This window comes from Nestor notabilis, unplaced genomic scaffold (genome assembly GCF_000696875.1).
Source record: "Nestor notabilis isolate BGI_N333 unplaced genomic scaffold, ASM69687v1 scaffold10619, whole genome shotgun sequence".
Taxonomy (NCBI): domain Eukaryota; kingdom Metazoa; phylum Chordata; class Aves; order Psittaciformes; family Psittacidae; genus Nestor; species Nestor notabilis.
This window is the reverse complement of record NW_009944116.1, coordinates 313-18,633: the sequence shown is the minus strand read 5'-3', so window position 1 is coordinate 18,633 and position 18,321 is coordinate 313. Positions and strand designations below refer to the sequence as shown.

Here is an 18,321-nt window from a genome sequence, read left to right as displayed (position 1 = left end):
AAAAGCTTCACAGTCAAGAAAAAACTTTTGTTTTCTTTATTTCAGTTATGACACATGACGTCAACGGCAGAGTGACAAAATTACATGACAAACAGTATAAAAATCCACTATTTGTCACTTTCAGGCACTTTCATAACTTTAAAAATAACATGGTTCAACTGTCTATTTGAAAAGAAAAAAAAAATCTCTTCCTTCAGGAATTCAACTTGCTAATATTTAAGTATGCTTTTAAGTGAATAATCATTCCTTTTAACTAGAATAGCTACATTATGACAAGCTGGATGCCAGACAGAAATAGTAACCTTAAATCCTATCACAGACTGCTGAAGGCAGTCACACAATGAAAGACCCCTTAAAAATGTTATTTTTAATGAAATACATATAAATCAAAATTTCTCAAGTAGTTTAACAAGTTGTTAATAAACAAAACAGCTGGTATCTTCTAACCATCGGGTTAGAAAGAACTTGATTTTCCTAACCTTTCTGAAAGGCAGCAGGCTCCTGGTATAGCTCTATACCTTGTGTGACTCCTTGAGGAGACAATCAGCACAAAAAGACCTGATCCCAGTGAAGCATCAAACTCTGTCTGTGAACATCATGGAAGCAGCACACTAAAGGCAATGAAGTCAACTATAAGCGGCGTAAGCCACAGGTCATGATACACAACAGATTTTGAATGAGGAATGTCATACCCAACCCAAACACAGGTTAGCATTGAGGATAACAGACATCACATCCATCAAAACAAATACTGAAAATTAAATTTAAACAATCTCAGGGTTGTTTTTTTACATCACCAGCTTTCATCAGAGCCTTAATAGCTCTGGCCCTCATCTCAAGCTCCAGAAGCTCCAGCTGCTGTGCTGATGGCTGAACATCTTCTGATGGAGCAATGGCTAAGGTTGCTGCTTTGGGCTCCTTTGGGCTGGACTCTGCCAATCCCAGTATCTCATTCACGCTTTTTTCAATGTCCTTCTGAAGGTCATCTATCTGACTGGCTCCACTTCTGACAGTGTTCTCTTGCACATCTGGGCCTTCTTCTTCATTGCATGGACCTTCTATGTCACTATCATACGCATCTGCATTTATGCTGAGGACATCACTATCTTCTCCCTTGCCTGTAACACAAATGTAACAATCATACAGTTGCCGAACAGAACCATTATTCTTTCAACTTACAAGATCACTTCCGCTTAAAGTGTTTCTTTGCAGATGAAGAAGAATTGCAGAAGAGAGTCACGAAATTAAGACAACTAATTCTTCCTCTTTTTCTCCTCCAACTTTTAAGGCTGATCTAATTTAGACAAGTGTTAATGCATTTTTATGCCCATTTAGAAGAACATGCAGTATAGCAAAGCAGAAGTACCAGGAAAATTTATTCCATCCTATGGAGTTACGTGATCTATTTTCTCAACTAAAATGCCATATGGGTTTTTTATCACAAGGAAGCCTCTGCAGTGCAAAATTGATTATTGTTTACTTTAAAGTAAACTTAGTAAAGTTTTCAAAATGTAATTTTAGAAATGACACTTTAGAACTACTTCATGTATTTTAAAAGGCATACTCTTTTACAGTAGTAAAACAAACTCCACTTACAATGCAGCTATTCTGAATCTATCAAAAGTCTTTCAGACATTTAACTCAGTAAAAACATGATCACACTTATGGCATTGACTTTTAATGCTGGGTAAAAATTGAAGTTTATTAAAACAAAAAAATTAGAAGAAGCAGTGCAATTAAAAAAAGGCGAAACTCTAAACAGAACTTGAGCAACTGTTCTCACAATTTGGCTACAGCAAGACTACTGCTTTTGGCACATTGGCTTCAGAAATGATTAGTCCTTCGCCAACCTTTTTATCTGTGAGAACTTACAGTAGGACTTCTTCCTGCTTAAAACAATTTATAGATTAGGTGATGGATAAGCTACTGATTCTAAAGCTTTATAATTGGTTTTGGTAGTATCACCATCCAAAGGTACAGCTTTATAGTGTGTTCCCTTTAATTAACAACAGGGGTCTAGAGCTAAATATCTGTGGGTTTGAAATACATACAATTTCTTACCATGAAGATTCAAAGAAAGTTTACATTCCTTATGAAGACAGGCTGAGAGAGTTGGGCTTGTTCAGCCTGGAGAAGAGAAGGCTCTGGGGAGACCTTAGAGCAGCTTCCAGTACCTAAAGGGGCCAACAAGAAATCTGGAGAGGGACTTTTTACAAGGGCACATAGTGACAGAATAATGGGGATTGGCTTTAAGATGACATTAGATTAGATATTAAAAAAAAATCTTTACTCTGAGGGTGATGAGGAACTGGCACAGGTTGCCCAAAGAAGCTGTGGCTGCCCCATTCCTGACAGTGTTCAAGGCCAGGTTGGACAGGGCTTGGAGCAACCTGGTCTAGTGGAAGGTATTCCTGCCTATGGCAGGGTGCTTAGAACTAAAGGATCTTTAAGGTCCCTTCCAACCCAAACCATTCTGAGAAAGTTACTTAAGCCTATAATGATTCTCTATACATCCAAAATATTCTTTAAGATACCTTCAAACAGTATTGGAAACCTGGTTTTTAATTTTTCTTTAATTCTCCTTTGAAAATATGGGAGATCATGAAGACAAGGGAGCCAGACTCTTCTCAGTACTGCTCACTAACAGGATTAATGTCAATGGGCAAAAATTAAAACAGGAACTTTCATCTGCACATACTTAACTTTAATACTGTGAGGGTGGTCAAACACCAGCACAGGTTTCCTGGAGAGGCTGGGGAGTCTCCATCCTTATACATATTCAAAACTCAACTGCATATGGTCCTGATCAACCTGCTCTAGCTGACCTGGCTGAGCAGGTGTATTGGGTTCAATGATCTTAGAACAGTCCCTTCTAGCCTAAACAATTTCGTGACTGATTCTTAAAATTAGTGTGTTGACATCTGGCTTTGAAAGATTCCCTTTCATCAAACTGTTGGGTTTATTTTTTTTAATTGCTACTTTCATCAACTCATACCTTTGAGTTCCTGAAACTCAAATCTGCAAGGCAGAAGTACAGATTTACAAGGACTGCTCATCAACAGCAAAACAATCAATACACTCAAAACCCAAGCAAGTACTTCCTTTGTGAATTGCTCCTTTTTAAGAGCACGCAATCACAATCTTACTGACATTCAAAGTATATAAAAAACCCATGGATAATGCAATCTGCCACCGCAGCAGGAACCTATGGGTTTAATACCTTTAATTATCTTCCTATCACTGGCTTTTTTGCTCAAGATTCTCACAAGATGCTTCATGTTTTACTGCTGGAAAACTTCTGGAAATTTTTTTAATAATTCTTCTCAATAAGAATGTTCCTTTGACATGAGTTTCAGATACAAAACAAACAATCTCCCCTTTCAAAAGGAGTAGGATTTTCGAAACAACATTTTTAGAAGTCTTTGTTTTACACTATTGTTGTATTGGTTTTTATTATACAGGAAATATTTAAAAATGCTACAAAACAAATGTGAGACTTCAAGGAAACACAAATGTGAAGTGTAAAAAACCTCCACATCCACATAGTGATTTTATTTTTTTCTTGAGGTTTTATGCAAGCCCCTCACACTCGGTGGAAGCTCTTGTACAAGAACAGCAGTAGAACATGGATTAGAAAAACTAAATTCTTTGTTCAAAGTCAGTTTAATCAACCAACCTTAGAAAGAGACCACTTTTAAGGGAAAACTGAATAAGGCTTTAGAAAAATACTATTCTCTTTTAAAATATTTTAAAATGTCTTTTGGTACATGCATGCATTTAATTCATGAGTAGTGCACAAAAACCTTACAAAAGATCTATTTTTCTTGGGTTTTATGCATTCTTGCTATCCTGAGGGTGTGGGGAAAATAAATAATCAATATTGACTATTAAGAAAGCTATTAATGCACTTTTTCTGCTTAAAAAAAAAAATAAAATGAGGGGATGGGAGTGAGAGAGGGAGGCAGGCAAGCAAACTAGTTCTTATTTTCTGGTCAAAAAAAATCTGTAATTGGTTTTATAAGCAACAGTAACATTTTAAAAACTAACTCCAGGGGTTTTATTGATTCAGGGTTAAAGATATTCAGATATTCACTCCTGATCACAGGCTACGTTTTTTCATGGCATTTCAGTCCCAATTTAGAAATACTGCCTTCAAAACCGTATAACACTGCACTCATATAAGCTCATTGGCCTACAGATGTTTAATTAGCTGATGGGCTTTATATCTCTCTTCTGCAGTGTGATTTTACCCAGTAATAAAGATCATGGTTTGTATTTCTCATCTTTTTCATTTTGATAACTTTTCCTTTTTTCTTCAGCTACAGTTGCAAAATTCTTTTAGCGCACTTAATTTCACTTTTAAATTTAATTTTATCCACTTTTGCTTATCCTCTCATTCTTTTTTTTTTTCTTCATAGCATAACAGGCTGCAGCTCAGCAGAATGATTAGAGTTACATTTTTAAATTCATACTGATGAATTTTGATTCTCAAAAGCTCTTTAAAGCTAACATGTTGAGTGGAGCCACTGTTATAGCCCAAAGCCATCATGATACTCTGGTTGATTAAGTCATAAAAAACAACAATGAAGCAATCACCTGCAACAGTCATCAATTGCCTTTGATAATAGAACAGTGAGAGATCTGCAGCAAATCTGTCAGTTCTTAGGTCACTCCATATAGTACGACAAGCAACATTTAAAGCATTCCTCGCAAAGCTGCAACAACCTGCTCCTAAACATTTTGATGCTTTTGACTCTTTCCTCTCTGTTTAATTACCATCATTAACTACTTCAGAGAAAAAAAAAAAAAAAAAACAACAAACCCAGACCTTTTTCACAAAGTTATTCCAAGAGACATCTTTTAGACAACATTCTGAACTGCAAAACAGGAGCTGCAGGAAGCAAATAATGTTAGATCTTTGCAGAAGAGAAATATAGCTTAAAAGAATGTGCAGAACTCTGATTGGAAAAGCTATTTATGATGTTACTACATACAGCTGGTTCAAATGAAAATAAACAGACTGAGACAGAAACACCTACAATTCTAGTGCTTCGTGCAAGAAAATAATACTGGCAGTTGTTACATAGTGCTGATCTAATGACTAGAAGAAAACAAATACTGCTACAGGTTAAGAAAACTGTTTTCTTATGCAGCAGGTAATCAAATGTGAGCCATCAACCTGCCTGCTTTTGCATTTTCTATTCTTCCAATCACTGCAGTTCCTGAATATCTCACCCACTACATTTTTGCATTTAAAAAGAGAAAATATACAAGACAATGTTCATCCTCAGAGATTCAGAGATTTAAATGTGCACTTCCACTGGCACTAACTTTCAAGTAAAATATGTCAGTTATTTGGAGTGGTGGGTGTTAAGCACTATTCCATTGGACCTCAGATCCCCAGTCAAAGCAAGCAAAGTACCATATACCAAGACTGAAAAAAATGACTAAATTACAAGCCGTCCTTTGGCAAACAATTATTATAACAGATTTCTATGAATGTCAAAACAGAGTACTGTTGACTCTTCTGATAATCTCAACAGAAAGCAAAACTGACTCAAAAAGAATTCAGAAAATGGTAATAGCAGTATTAGCAATTGCCTGTACCAAGAAACTGAAGCTACTTAAGTTTCTCTTCATCTGAAAAACTAAATACGAAGAGCTAAATGAGCCTCACAAGAGCTTCAGTCATATTTCAGAAGCTAAAGTAGCAATGTTTGAAGAGGTGCAACTTCCTTCTAGCCAAAGTTACTACAATGCCTTCTTCAATGTTCCCTTCTCCTTTTCTGGAACTGGTCCCAAGGGAGAGATTGTAATCCCACTCAAGCTGATTTCTAAGAGGGAGCTTCTCTGTGACTGTAGCTAATGTTCAGAAGAGAGGTGTCAGTTATCTGGAATTAGCTACTGCCCGACATCAAGAAAACAGATTTTCAGCTTTCTCCACTACATACCTTGTTTTGGTTCCTGACTTTCCAGCTTGTCTTCTCTGAGACAAGAAGTAGAGTCTATACTGTTGTCCTGTCTGGAAACAAGTAAGAAGACATTTTAATCTACATCTTTTGCAATTTAAGAGAACTTCTCTAAGAAATATTTACTTTAACTGAAGAAATGTGGTGGTAGACCAATAGGACAGCTGCAGTATGAATAAAGGCAAATGGAATGTATAGAATGTTAGCTTAAGCACTTGAGAATGAGCTTTTTTGTTTTGTTTTGCTTTGCCTAGCAATACACAAGGATAAAGCAAATATTTCCGCTATGCTCTAGCCTTTCAGAATAACAATCTTCACCAGTAGTCCCTCCCTAATATTAGCTTTTCTCTAAAACTCAGAATAACTTGTCACACAGTTAAATAACTTGAAAAAGCTATCATTTCAGTTGCATTTATATACTGTTCACTGTTTTCTTTTGAAATCAAGAAGCTATTTCCATGAAGTTACCATCACTCACAACCATCCACCCTTCCTACATTACAATCTCATAGTTTCACAAAGGGGCACTTTTTAAAAAGAAACACAACTTAACTGAGATTGTATTCAGTATCTGCACTTCTCTTACTTCTGTTTCAAGATTTCTACTCTTGAGCTTTAAAGTTTCAACTGATTTATACAACATATGAGGAAGAGATACTTCTGTGAAATGTTAATGTCCTTCACACATTTCGCACATACTAGTTACACGAACTGTGAAAATACTGAGAAATATACAGGAAGAAGCAAGACAGAAGGAACCAGAATCACAAGAAGAGTTCAATGGTCACGTTTAGTGGACATTTTGACAATTAAATTGCCAATTTCCAACCCTAAATGTTGGTGTGGCACTGGTTTCAAACATATTAATAGGGAATCAATGCAACTATGCTGCCTGTGGGAGCTAAACAGCACTATAAAAAGGATAGCAGTATTCTGGTATCACAGATGTAAATATAATGACTTTAACACTTGGTGGTTGTTGTTTTTTCAGTAATGGTCTGACAGCTTCTCCTAAAATTGAATACAGATTTATTTTTCCCCTATGCTTTCAAAGAATTTTTTTTTTCCAAGTGTCCAATCACTATGTCAGGAGGGAGAACACCATAATACTTTTAGCCATCCTGGTTTGAGAGAGTTATTTTGATTGCTATTTCCCTTTCTGTACTAGCAAACATTACAAATCAATAGACTCTTCTATTTCTCCCACTTTTTGTACCCATTGCCACATAAATGTCTATAGTAGCATGCAATAATTAAGGAGAATGTTTAGCCATTTTCACATGCACACAGCATCCAGAAAAACATTTATAAATGTTCTGCATTTTAAGTAAAGAAAGAGAAATGTACTACCTAATGCCATTATAATAAACTGGGAATAGACTAGTGTGATACATTTTTCTCAGAACTCAGTGGTATCTATCTTTTCAGTTTGCTTTCCTACTTGGTCAAATCATCCTCCCAGCCTTTTAATTCCTGTTGGAACTTCCAGTCCAAGGCAGGGCTGAAAGAGAAAGAATGGATGCAACTAGATGTTCAAATAGCTATGCTGAGCACGAAGTTCTGTATATATGGCTAACCCCTCCAGAAAATTATTTAAACTTTGCCTCTTAACAAGAGTTTGCTAAATTTGTTTTTATTCCAGTCATCAGTCTTGTATTACAAAGGCCAGAGGTGTTGAGGACGGATTACAGCCCTCACTTATTAGATGCAAAATAAACCCAAGAATTCAATAAATAAAATTTGTCTGCTGTATGTGGTATCTCGGTATGTATGTGTTGAACAAATAAAAAGGTCTGCTGTATGTGGTGGTTTAGACATGTTAACGAGAGTCTCATTCTTCCTGCTGTTAAGGGGGAAAAGGAACACTGGACAACATGACATCACCACGTTCAAGTTAAGTAGACCAAACAGAGGACAGGCGGTGAGGAAAAGGTTTGCTCTGATACACACCCCTATGTGGTCACAGTTAACTGAGACCACTCCAGTGAATCAGCACAGCCTACACCAGGGGAAACACCCTCTTATTACTAAGCCACAGCTTACGATCAAAGCTTAACTGGTCCTCTGCTTTAATACAGTGCTGGACTCCTGGATATTAACATTTCTCTACCCACCTCCACTACTGTGTGGGCTTAGGCCAGCTGCTAGCACAGACCACCAACTGAATCTGTCCATGATGCAGTCAGAGCACACCTTCCCAGGAATTTCAGGTTTTGGTCTCCTGTCACTTGCCAAGGCTTATCTCACTCGGTTCTCCCTTGTGCTGCCCTGTGCATTAGGTTATACATTTAATGGTGAGTCACCAGAAGCTCAAACACCCAGTGAGGAGCCTAGGAAAACAGCAAGCAGAGGACCTTGAGTAACTTCATGAGTGCAGAGGGATCACCCTGCCTGAATTGCTCCTCGGATTGTGAAAGGAGAGCCATCAGCCCATCCTTCTGGGAATGAAATCTTGTAAGAGCAGTCAGCTAGAGGCAGATGTTTATAAGGGGAGTGTAGAAACATGTAAGGCAGCATGCAATGTTTAGAGGAAGAAAACAGGTGGTAAGAGGAAGAGACCACAGCAGATTAACAAACAAGCATGGGGAAAGAAGGTAAAAAAAAAAAAAAAAAAAAAAATGATAAAGGGCCAGCAGTGCATAAACAGTTTTTTCCTGCCTTCTCACTGAATTCAATCACCATACTATTTTTCCAAATGAGAGGATACTAATCTCTGTATACATGCATGTGTGCGTGCCAGCAACTGCAAAAGGGACCATAGATCATAGAGGCCTGCAGGACTGTGCTGCCACAAGTCAGTGTACACCTGAAAAATGTGTACACTTTCTCGAGGAAGTTCAATGTCATGCATCAGCATGTATGCAGATGCTTGTATGTCACGGTTTAAGCCCAGCCAGTAACTCGGAACCACACAGCCACTCACTCACTCCCCTGCTTCTTCCTCCCCCCGCTCCCAGACAGATGGGGAGGAGACTCAGAAGAACATAACTCCCACATGTTGAGATAACAGCACTCCAGTAACTAAGGTATAATACAAACCACTACTGCTACCAATAATAACAATAATAATAATAATAATGATGGAAATAACACGGGGAGCGGATACAATTGCTCACCACCTCCCAACCGATAGCCAGCCTGACCCCAGCAGCAATCTGGGCCTTCTGGACGACTCCCTCCAGTTTCTATACTGAGCATGATGTGCTGTGGTGTGGAATACCCCTTTGGCTAGTTTGGGTCAGGTGTCCTGTCTCTGCTTCCTTCCAGCTTCCCCTCCTCCCTGGCAGAGCATGAGACTGAGAAAGTCCTTGGTTGTAGTAAACAATACTTAGCAACAACTAAAAACATCAGTGTTATGAGCGTTGTTCCCAGGCTGAAAGTCAAAAACACAGCACTGCACCAGCTGCTAAGAAGGAAAAGAAAAAAAGACTGCTGTAGCTGAACCCAGGACATTGTAATTCACCAACAAACCCTAGATAGTCTAGCCAGCAAGTAGGATGAGAGGTCTGGGAGTCAGGTACCAAACAGACAACTCCTAATTATTTAGTTACTCAACTCTTGACCAAAATAAGCTGATGATATACCCTGCTCATCACTAAGAGCAAAAGCAGCTCATGCTGCCCCTACCCCATCCTTCCTCACACACATGATTCTTCATTTTGAGCTGAGTAGTCATCTCTGCACTGGACAGCAGCATGTCACTTGGGAAAGTCAGACCTCACCCAAATAGTATCCAGGCAAGAAACTTCGTATGTCTAGTATCACCCGGAGCTGCAACACCAAATTTCACTAAGGAATTACAATCACCCCTTTGACAGAAGCCTCAGAGCTTCTGAGGTCAAGCACCAACTGAAATCACCTACACACATTTTAACAGCTACATAAAAAGAAATTATCAACTGAAGAAAACCCACACATCAGAAATTGTAAAGTTTCCTCCTGTTGCCTTAAAGCTATCACTATTAAAGCAAAACCACTTTCTCTTTGAAGGAACATAGGTCAGCAAAATTTTTTTTTAACAAAAAGTACTTCGATAGCACATTTTACTCTTTCAGAATTGATTGGATTGGACTGTATTTCTGGTGAACTTTCACTACTTCATTTAACAGGCAGGCATTCTGCACCATCTTGTGGCCAAGAAGCAGCATTTCAGTTCAGTTTTGTCCTTGTTAGCCTTGTTTGATTTGTTAGTAAAAATACTTTTTGTCCTAATTATCTATATGGCAGTATAGGGTTAAGAAAGGGTAGTACAACATCATGTCTTCAAACAACGGAAGCAGAAGATGTACTAATCTAAAATTAAGACACAGCATATCAGCATACAAATTTAACACCCCCTTTCATGCCATGCTTTTAAGTCATCACAGTGATTTGTATCTCCATCTTCTTATAAGTCTTTAAAGCCACTTCCCCCTCGGCATAACAGTTAAGTTCAAAATCACTCTTCCAAGAGATAAACTCATCATTTATTTTATTTTAACAGAGCAACATTTGTACAGTATGTTCTCTTCAGCAGAAAGAATCTAACTAGTACAGCTCGTAGGTGACAAATGCTATGAATATTTATTTGCCCTATGCTAGCATTTCATGCTGACATGCTCCACATTTGTGGAGTGTTTACCTGGGCTTACAAACATGGATTCTGTACAGAATCTACTACTTGCAGAAATCTGCATAGCTGTCAAAGAAATCTAGGTTTGAGGGTGCTTGGGTACAACAACTCCAGCAGATTATGCAGAGTGAGGTAAAACAGCAGCACAGGTTAGGAAAAGGGGTACTGGTCAGAAGAGTGGATAGCTGAGCATCAAAACTGCAATACTGGTTGGTCACTATGATACCAAGCTTCAGTAGTAGTAACTGTTGTTAGAGACCAGCAGGAAAAGTTCTGCAACAGAAAAAAGTATCTTCATGTACTATACTAGAAGACTGACAGTCTGACAACATAAGATATAGTCATGCTGAGACTTTCCTTACAGGGCTTTTAACTGTTGTTAAGAAACGTACATCTAAATCTCTGGAGTGAGGCTTGAGATCAGTATCTCTGCTATTTTTGGCATAAAGATTATGTACCTTCCTAAACTAAAATTTGCCTTTGCAGTTCCAAGTCTAAAAAACATTTCTAGTTGAGTACCAAGTCCTCATAAGCTTCCTGAAATTTTCTGTTCTAAGGGTAGTTTTCCATGACAAGTGAGAACTAAAAAAAGGAAAAAGTCCTTATGAAGCAGTGTCCCTCAAGAAAGGTATCCTAAATGACAGATGCTAATCCAACAGTTTAATGAGCTACGAAAGGTTCATCAGTCTGATTACAGGTGAAGTTTGAAGATACCAGGAGAATACAAGACAGTGAACAGATGCCAAGTGACTCACGTAGCCTATTGTTTCAATGACTCCAAATGGTGAAGATAAACAAATTGTCCTAAAGGTGTAAATATCAGATGGCAATCGCATCCTGGAACAGCCCAATAACCAGCAGCAAAACATGTTAAAACAGGGCATGCCTTTAAAATACTAACCTTTTTAAAACAAAACAAGCAAAACTGGACTAATGACTGCAAAGCAGTCAAAAGCCTATGAACTCTTGAAAGAGTGAATATTAAATTGTACATTTTCACACAGTGAAGAAATAAGCCCATTAGATTTTTAAAGCTAATTTGCCCACATTATAAACAAGAACATATGACCATTAATGGTATTAGTATGCTTGTTCTTTTACTATATGTTTTATTACTACAGCAAAAAATTTACTCTTAGTTCTTCTGCTGGAGGGTATTTAAAGAGCCAATTCAGGGAACAAGAACGAAACAGCTCAAAAGCATGATACCTTTTGAATATGATGGGAAGAATGCCTCTTTCATTTTGTAGGACATGAACTGGCTAATTCTTTTCAATTAACTCTGTCATTTAGTTTGGAAGCCTGGTATACAACAATTCTCTTGGTTTAACGATATTCCACTGCAGACAGTAACACAGAAAGAGTAACAAAAATCTGAGAATTGTATAACCAAAAATCTACACCAAGCTGAAGTAACAAAGCATTTACGTGTTTGTTATTGTAACAGCAATTTCCACTTACTGGCAATCACTGGCCCTGCTTCTTCAGTTCTCTTGCTGGCTTATTCCAAGATTTCTTTTACTTTTACTTGTTTAACTCAAGAAGCAGCTATGGACAAAACATCAGAGCATGTGTTTTACATGCTAATGGAAGCATGTGAAGCTTTTACAGAGCTGAAATTTAGGAATAAGCCTCAGGAATTCTAGTTCTGCTGTCAGAATGAGAATATGTGCATTAGAAAAGGAAGGTTCAATGTTCAATTTACAATTACAGATGCAATACCGTCCAAAGCTTCAGGTAACTATCTGAATTTTGCAATCTTCCCTCCATCTGAAGAAACTAAATCCCTGCTCCTTTTAGATGGTACAGACAGGAAGGTGGTGTTTAGAGACAGGTAAGTCTCTTAAGGGGTGGGGAGGGGGGAGGTTCAAGCCACACCCTTCTAAGAAAGCCTGTATTTTTTAATACACTTATAATTGCTTCAGGTGTATTAATTTAAGATTTCTGGATTTCTACTGATATATGGATATTGCTGAAGGTACAAGCTCGACTTTTTTAAGGAACAAAAATAAAAGAAATAAAATGGTGTTTCCAATCAGTTAACAAATTTTTGATACCATTTGCTTTTCACATTTTCCCCTCCCATATTTAAATGTCCATGAAAACAACTAAGACAAGCTGTATTTAAACAAAAAAGCTTTAATGTTGCACCATTAATAAAATGCAGAAAAAAATAGTCATTTACAAGAAAACTATGAGTAATGAAGACAAAGTAGGAAGAACCAACACTAAGAATAAAAGAAAGAAACTGTCTTTAATTCTGAAGAGTCTCTTCTCTTCCCAGGGTAAACAAATTCACCCATTTAAACTCAGGTTATAATTAGAAATGTGATAATGATTACAACCAACCAAAGTTTAGCTTACCAATGGAGTTTTCCCTATTTGTTCACTGTTGCATGTTTAGCTTCCCTGTCTACTGACTGACTTGTTGCTGTTCTGGCTGAAACAAAAGTTTTTTGAAGTTTTTGCTAACTTGCATTTACATTTATTTAAACACAGGTTACAAAAAAAAGTTAACCTAAATGCCCAAAGGTTAGACCTATTTAGTAAAAAGGGCTTGTGACATGTTACAGTTGTAAAAGTGTAATACTGCTCTACTTACTAAGCACTATGCTTATTTTTACCTCATTTCACCTACTTCTTCCTACCCCTTTTTTTCCTCTATCATCCAGCTTTCTCTTTTTATTTTTTTTTTTTTTTGTTAAAGCTAACACAGCTGAACCTATGAGACAAGGCTCTGAGATAACACCCATTTGTGTAACAATACCATTTTTTCACCCACTGCATTAAAAGGGGAAGAAAGCCACAATTTCTACATCAACATATCTTGCCTGGCCAGTTTGGATGGGTCTGAAACATTAAACTATCAGGATGGAGATAGAGGTACAAGAATGAGGGACACCTCAACCATTCTGTTTGTTGTATAGAGCAATCTGCTCTATAACTTTGATCAACATCTCTCAGTTTTTTACATTTTTTTTTAACACAATTTACTCTTTTTGCTGTCAGTTACTCCTCACATCTTTCATCAGCAAAGTAAGGTAACCTAGCTTTGTCAGGTTTTGGTAACTGCAGCAATGGTTAAAGAACTTCATCAGTTTTAATTCTGCTGTACCTCCACACAGCTAGGAGAAAAGGTAAACACCACCAGCTCACTTTGGTTTACTCACTGCTTATGCCTGGAGTATTACCTGTGCAACATAAAAACTGTAGATTCCAAAACTGTGATTTATATCCCATGGCTGTGTTTTTCTGAAAAACTTTCCCACTTTCCATGGGCAATTGGGTTGTTTAGTATCTTCTGATACCTGCTACGTAAAAAATAGCAAATCCCACTTGCCTTCCTTACTTTGTTGGTTTTATTCATTAATTGTCAATAGCAATTTCTGCTTTTTAGGCTTTTAGTAGCTCAAATCTTTACTTTATTTGCATATAAGCAAGACTTCACTCAATCTACTGTAGTGGAGAGTCATAAACACATGTCTCAACAGTAGTTTGGAAACATTTTGCAGCCATGGGACTATGCTGCCATGGAACTACCTTTCTGAAATCTAGGAGCACTAATCCTGCCATACTTCTCTAAGGTGAAGAGCATTTCATGTATTTTGCAACAGTAAAGAGCTTGTGATTTAGGCCTTAAAGAAATTATGTAATTTCTCCAGAAATCAAAATCCTGGGACATTTTTCATGGTTTCCTTAGCCAACAAGTTTGTCTTCTCATTTTACTTAGAAATTCATTGGCAAAATATCAGTCACTTAACAGAGACCCCGTTACATAGAGACCTGATACTTAGCCTATCTTGTATTTTTTTAATTTTGCTTTTCTAAATAGCCAGCAGAGGGCAATGTCCAAAATAATAAAATTAATCTACATAAATGGGTGTACTGACACCATTCACAGATCATGTAAGCAACAAATAGCTAAGGGGGTAATACAGTCACAAATCAGCTCTAAATGGAATGCCAGAAGGGTAGTGTCAGAGTATTAAAACTATCACATGAGAAAATTTGAAACATCACTTAACTTAGTATCACTCCATTTGCTAGTATATTTGTACGGTAAGATGTGATCAAAGGAAAACTACTTCATTCAATAACTACAAGGAACTTCTTCTGAATCAAAGACAGGATCAGAAACTAGGTGTCTTAAATCAAAAATACTGACCAGAATGTGAAATATGGATTATTATCACCATCTTTTCTATCCATTTGTTTCTATTTAGTAGGTCTAAATGAATTAAACTAGCAACTACAAGGAACTTTAATCTGCCTAACGCTGGTGTATTGTCTTGCATTGTCTCAGAGGTTTATCAAGTTTGTGCACTGAATCTGTGGACCAACTGTAATGAGGTCAGCAATGAAAACAGAAAAACTTTTTACTTTGTCTTTTACAAATAAGTTAGACTCAAAAAATTGTGGGCAATAACTAGTAACTTTCTTTTTCTCTCCACTACTTCTATAGAAACCGTTGGAATTCCGAGTTCGCCTATTCAATAAAGTGACTTTGCATTATACTACAAAAGACTTGTCTTTAAAAAACAGACAAGTATTTTAAGAAAAGCTTAAAAAGTATTGGCGTTTACGAAACTGACAAATGGCAACCTAAAGCCAAGAAACTAGAAGCTTCAGTTCTTGAAACTAGACATTCTACAACATCCCTGACAGAGAACATGGGAACAGACGAGTGTCTGTGCCGCTTCAATTGGATCAGGAATGAAGGACCAGAAAAGAAGACTGGAAGAGAAGTGACACACCTCAGCTGAACTGGAAATAAACGATTCACTGACCTAAGTGTGAAGGGCTACTTAACCTGCTTTAGCTCACTGAAAGAGCATTAACCTAAACCATATTACTTCACTTCTGCTGCAGGCTAGGAGCGTGCGCATGTTCAATTACCACAACTTAGCTGGTGTGCAGTAACACCACTATGAAACCCAGTTATGTGCTTCAAAGTCACTTTATAGTTTAGCGCTTTCTAGCAGTCACAGCTCATTGTCATTCAACTGAAGTAATTACATAGTCAAGGATATAGTGATCAGGTCTTTCAATGTTACATTTATCATTTCTCATGAAAAATGACTGCATTGTTCAGTAATCTTAAATTCATTGTTTTGTCTTTTACTCACTGACTGACTGATTCACCTCCAGTCTTGTTTCCTCCATCTGCCTCCTCTTCAGAATCAGAATCGGCTCCAATCTTGCCTAGATGTACACAATTTCAAACATGAAAAATTAGGCAGGTGAAATAATTAATGCTATATAGTTAGGCTTACTCTCAACAACTGCAATCAGCAGACATTTCTTCTCCCTAGTTAAAGCAGATGCTCTAAAATCAGACTTAGTCAAAACCAAAAACCTATTTGTGTGTTTTCTCCTAGCCACATGGTTGTCATTTTTCAGTTATATGGTATTATTAAAAAAACCAACAGGATAAATACTGCTAGTACAATACTGTAGACGCTAAAAATAAAGCACAGGAGACAAAATTAATAGAAGGTACTCTGCAACATTCAAGATCCAAAGAGTTCCACTTCATTGAGAAGACAGAATATGTTTACAAATAAATTCTAGAGCCTGCAAATAGCAAGTTCAAGATGATACTGAAAAGCTGGCATGTCATATCCTTAATCAAAGTACATGAACTGTTTGTCTCAGCATAGCACAGGGATCAACCAATAATCCTTTAACTACACCAAATATCCTAGTACAATTGCTAATGTAATTGAATTGGTATTGCAGTTATGCAGATTTCCCTGCAGAGGATCAGGAAGCAACTTAACGTCAGTTTATCTAAATTAATGGATTTCAAACAATACCTCTATATTCCCAGGTTTGGGTTGTTTTGGTTTTTTTTCATTGAGTCAAAAGCTTTGTTCTTTATTTGGGTACTAAAGAAAACAAGCTTATATTACTGTTTGCTGAATGTGTCCTTAATAGTTTCTAAGTCAATGGACAATTTTATCCAAGCTTAAAAGATCAAAACCAGCATATATACATATACACACACACCCCATATATGCTATTAGCTGGTGTATATACATAATACTAACACATGTATGTATACTAATATGTGTAAGCAGTAATAAGTAATATATACTTATTAGTGCATTTGTATACCTATAAAGTAGCTAGAAAGAATGAAAATCCAGTTTAGAAGCCGACTATTCTCTGGTGTACAGTGGTGCTTAGAAGTTTCACTCATACCTTCAAGTATCTTCAACAGTTTTTTTTCAGATAACAGCTCCAACTGCTCCAAGCAAAGCCTTTTGATTTCCTCCATGGAACAGTTCTAAGACAGACAAGACAGACCACGAACTACTAAAAATTTCTGAGGAAAGAGTAATCATTAAAGGTAACTAGTACGCCAACTGTGCTGAAGGAAGAGCCGTAACTCAGAATGCAAGTCCCCTCCCTGTTCTGACCTGCGTTGATGGAACTGCTGAAGAACATCAGGTAGGTGTTTCAGTTTTGACAACTACCAAAAATAGTGTGCATGCTTTTTTCTGGGAGGGTGATAATGAGGGGAAGCAATACACAGTATCAGTTACTTGACCTATGGCTTGGAGTTTTTACTGCAGCTGCAACACTGAACAGTAGAAATATCAGGCCACATGTGTGAAGCACAGAACGCTAAACAACCATAGCCCTGTTTGCTCCTAATTCCCCATCACTTGGGAGCAGGCGGATCATGTAATTAAGCACAACATTTTAAAAACTATTAACAAACACCTGCAGCCTCTTCTGTACAGGCTAGTAACCTAAACTACTTTTACCAAGTCCTGCAGTTCACAAGATTCAAAGAGCATATGTGCTAAGCCAGTAAAACTAGGAACACTACCACTAGAGTTCCACAGAAGTCACAACTTCAGAAGGTGTTTATCAAGAAGGGGTTTCGTCACCTCATCTCAGATTTTAATTTAACGCCATAAAAAGAAATTCAGCTGACACAAACAGAAATCAAGCCTTTATTAAGAAATTAGCACATCCATTAGTGAACAACACTACTGAATTTATTAGTCCACACAATTATGAAATTCCTTTTGCATTTAACTAACGAGTAAAGACAGACCGTATAAAAATATGCAGCCTACAGTTCAGCAGTGGCTGAGCACTGGAAAAAAGAAGCTGAAATAACTACATCACATCTTAAGACAGTCTCACCTTCAAAGACACAAACGTTAAAGACATTTATTTAAGAAATACACAGGTAGCTTTTAAGCTGGAAATCCACTACATGCGAGAGATAAATGTGCTTTGTTACACAAGCATTCAAGCTTGTAAAAAAGGTATATAAAAGGTATATATAAAAGGTAAGTGTATTTCAGTACCTTTAAAATATCAGGCAGCATCTTCTGTAGTTTTTTCTCTCCTATGACACAGAAACATTGTTGAAGCATTTCTTTTTTGTCTGTGATGTAAAAACTGACAGGTTTGAGTGACACACTGAGATCCAATCCTCCTTCTTCTATATCACTGGGTTGATCAGCTTCTTCCACTTTTTCTGCAGATGGCACACTGCATTTTGCTTCCTATAACCAAAGAGGACAAGTACAGTTTCCACCTTTTTTAGTGAACTAGAGAAGAAGGAAACCTACAGCCTCATTCAACTGTTTGCAATAGTTTTCCCTTTGTAAGTACAAATCTTAAGGTGGACTTACGAGCTTCCATATAACATTTTAGCTTGCAAGGCAACCGCATTACAGAAGCTACATTTCTGGTTACCGAAACCATTCTTAAGCC

General features: G+C 37.3%; 1 protein-coding gene across 1 annotated transcript; it reads right to left on the bottom strand.

Annotated features, from left to right (window-relative positions):
• Positions 1-742: 742 nt before the first annotated feature.
• Positions 743-18,110, bottom strand: CAAP1 (caspase activity and apoptosis inhibitor 1; the record flags this gene model as incomplete). The annotated part of the gene is made up of 5 exons (XM_010022278.1): positions 743-1,118; positions 5,952-6,022; positions 15,708-15,783; positions 16,786-16,870; positions 17,910-18,110. Coding segments are annotated over 5 exons (777 nt in total), but the record flags the coding sequence as incomplete, so codon positions are not given.
• Positions 18,111-18,321: the final 211 nt, after the last annotated feature.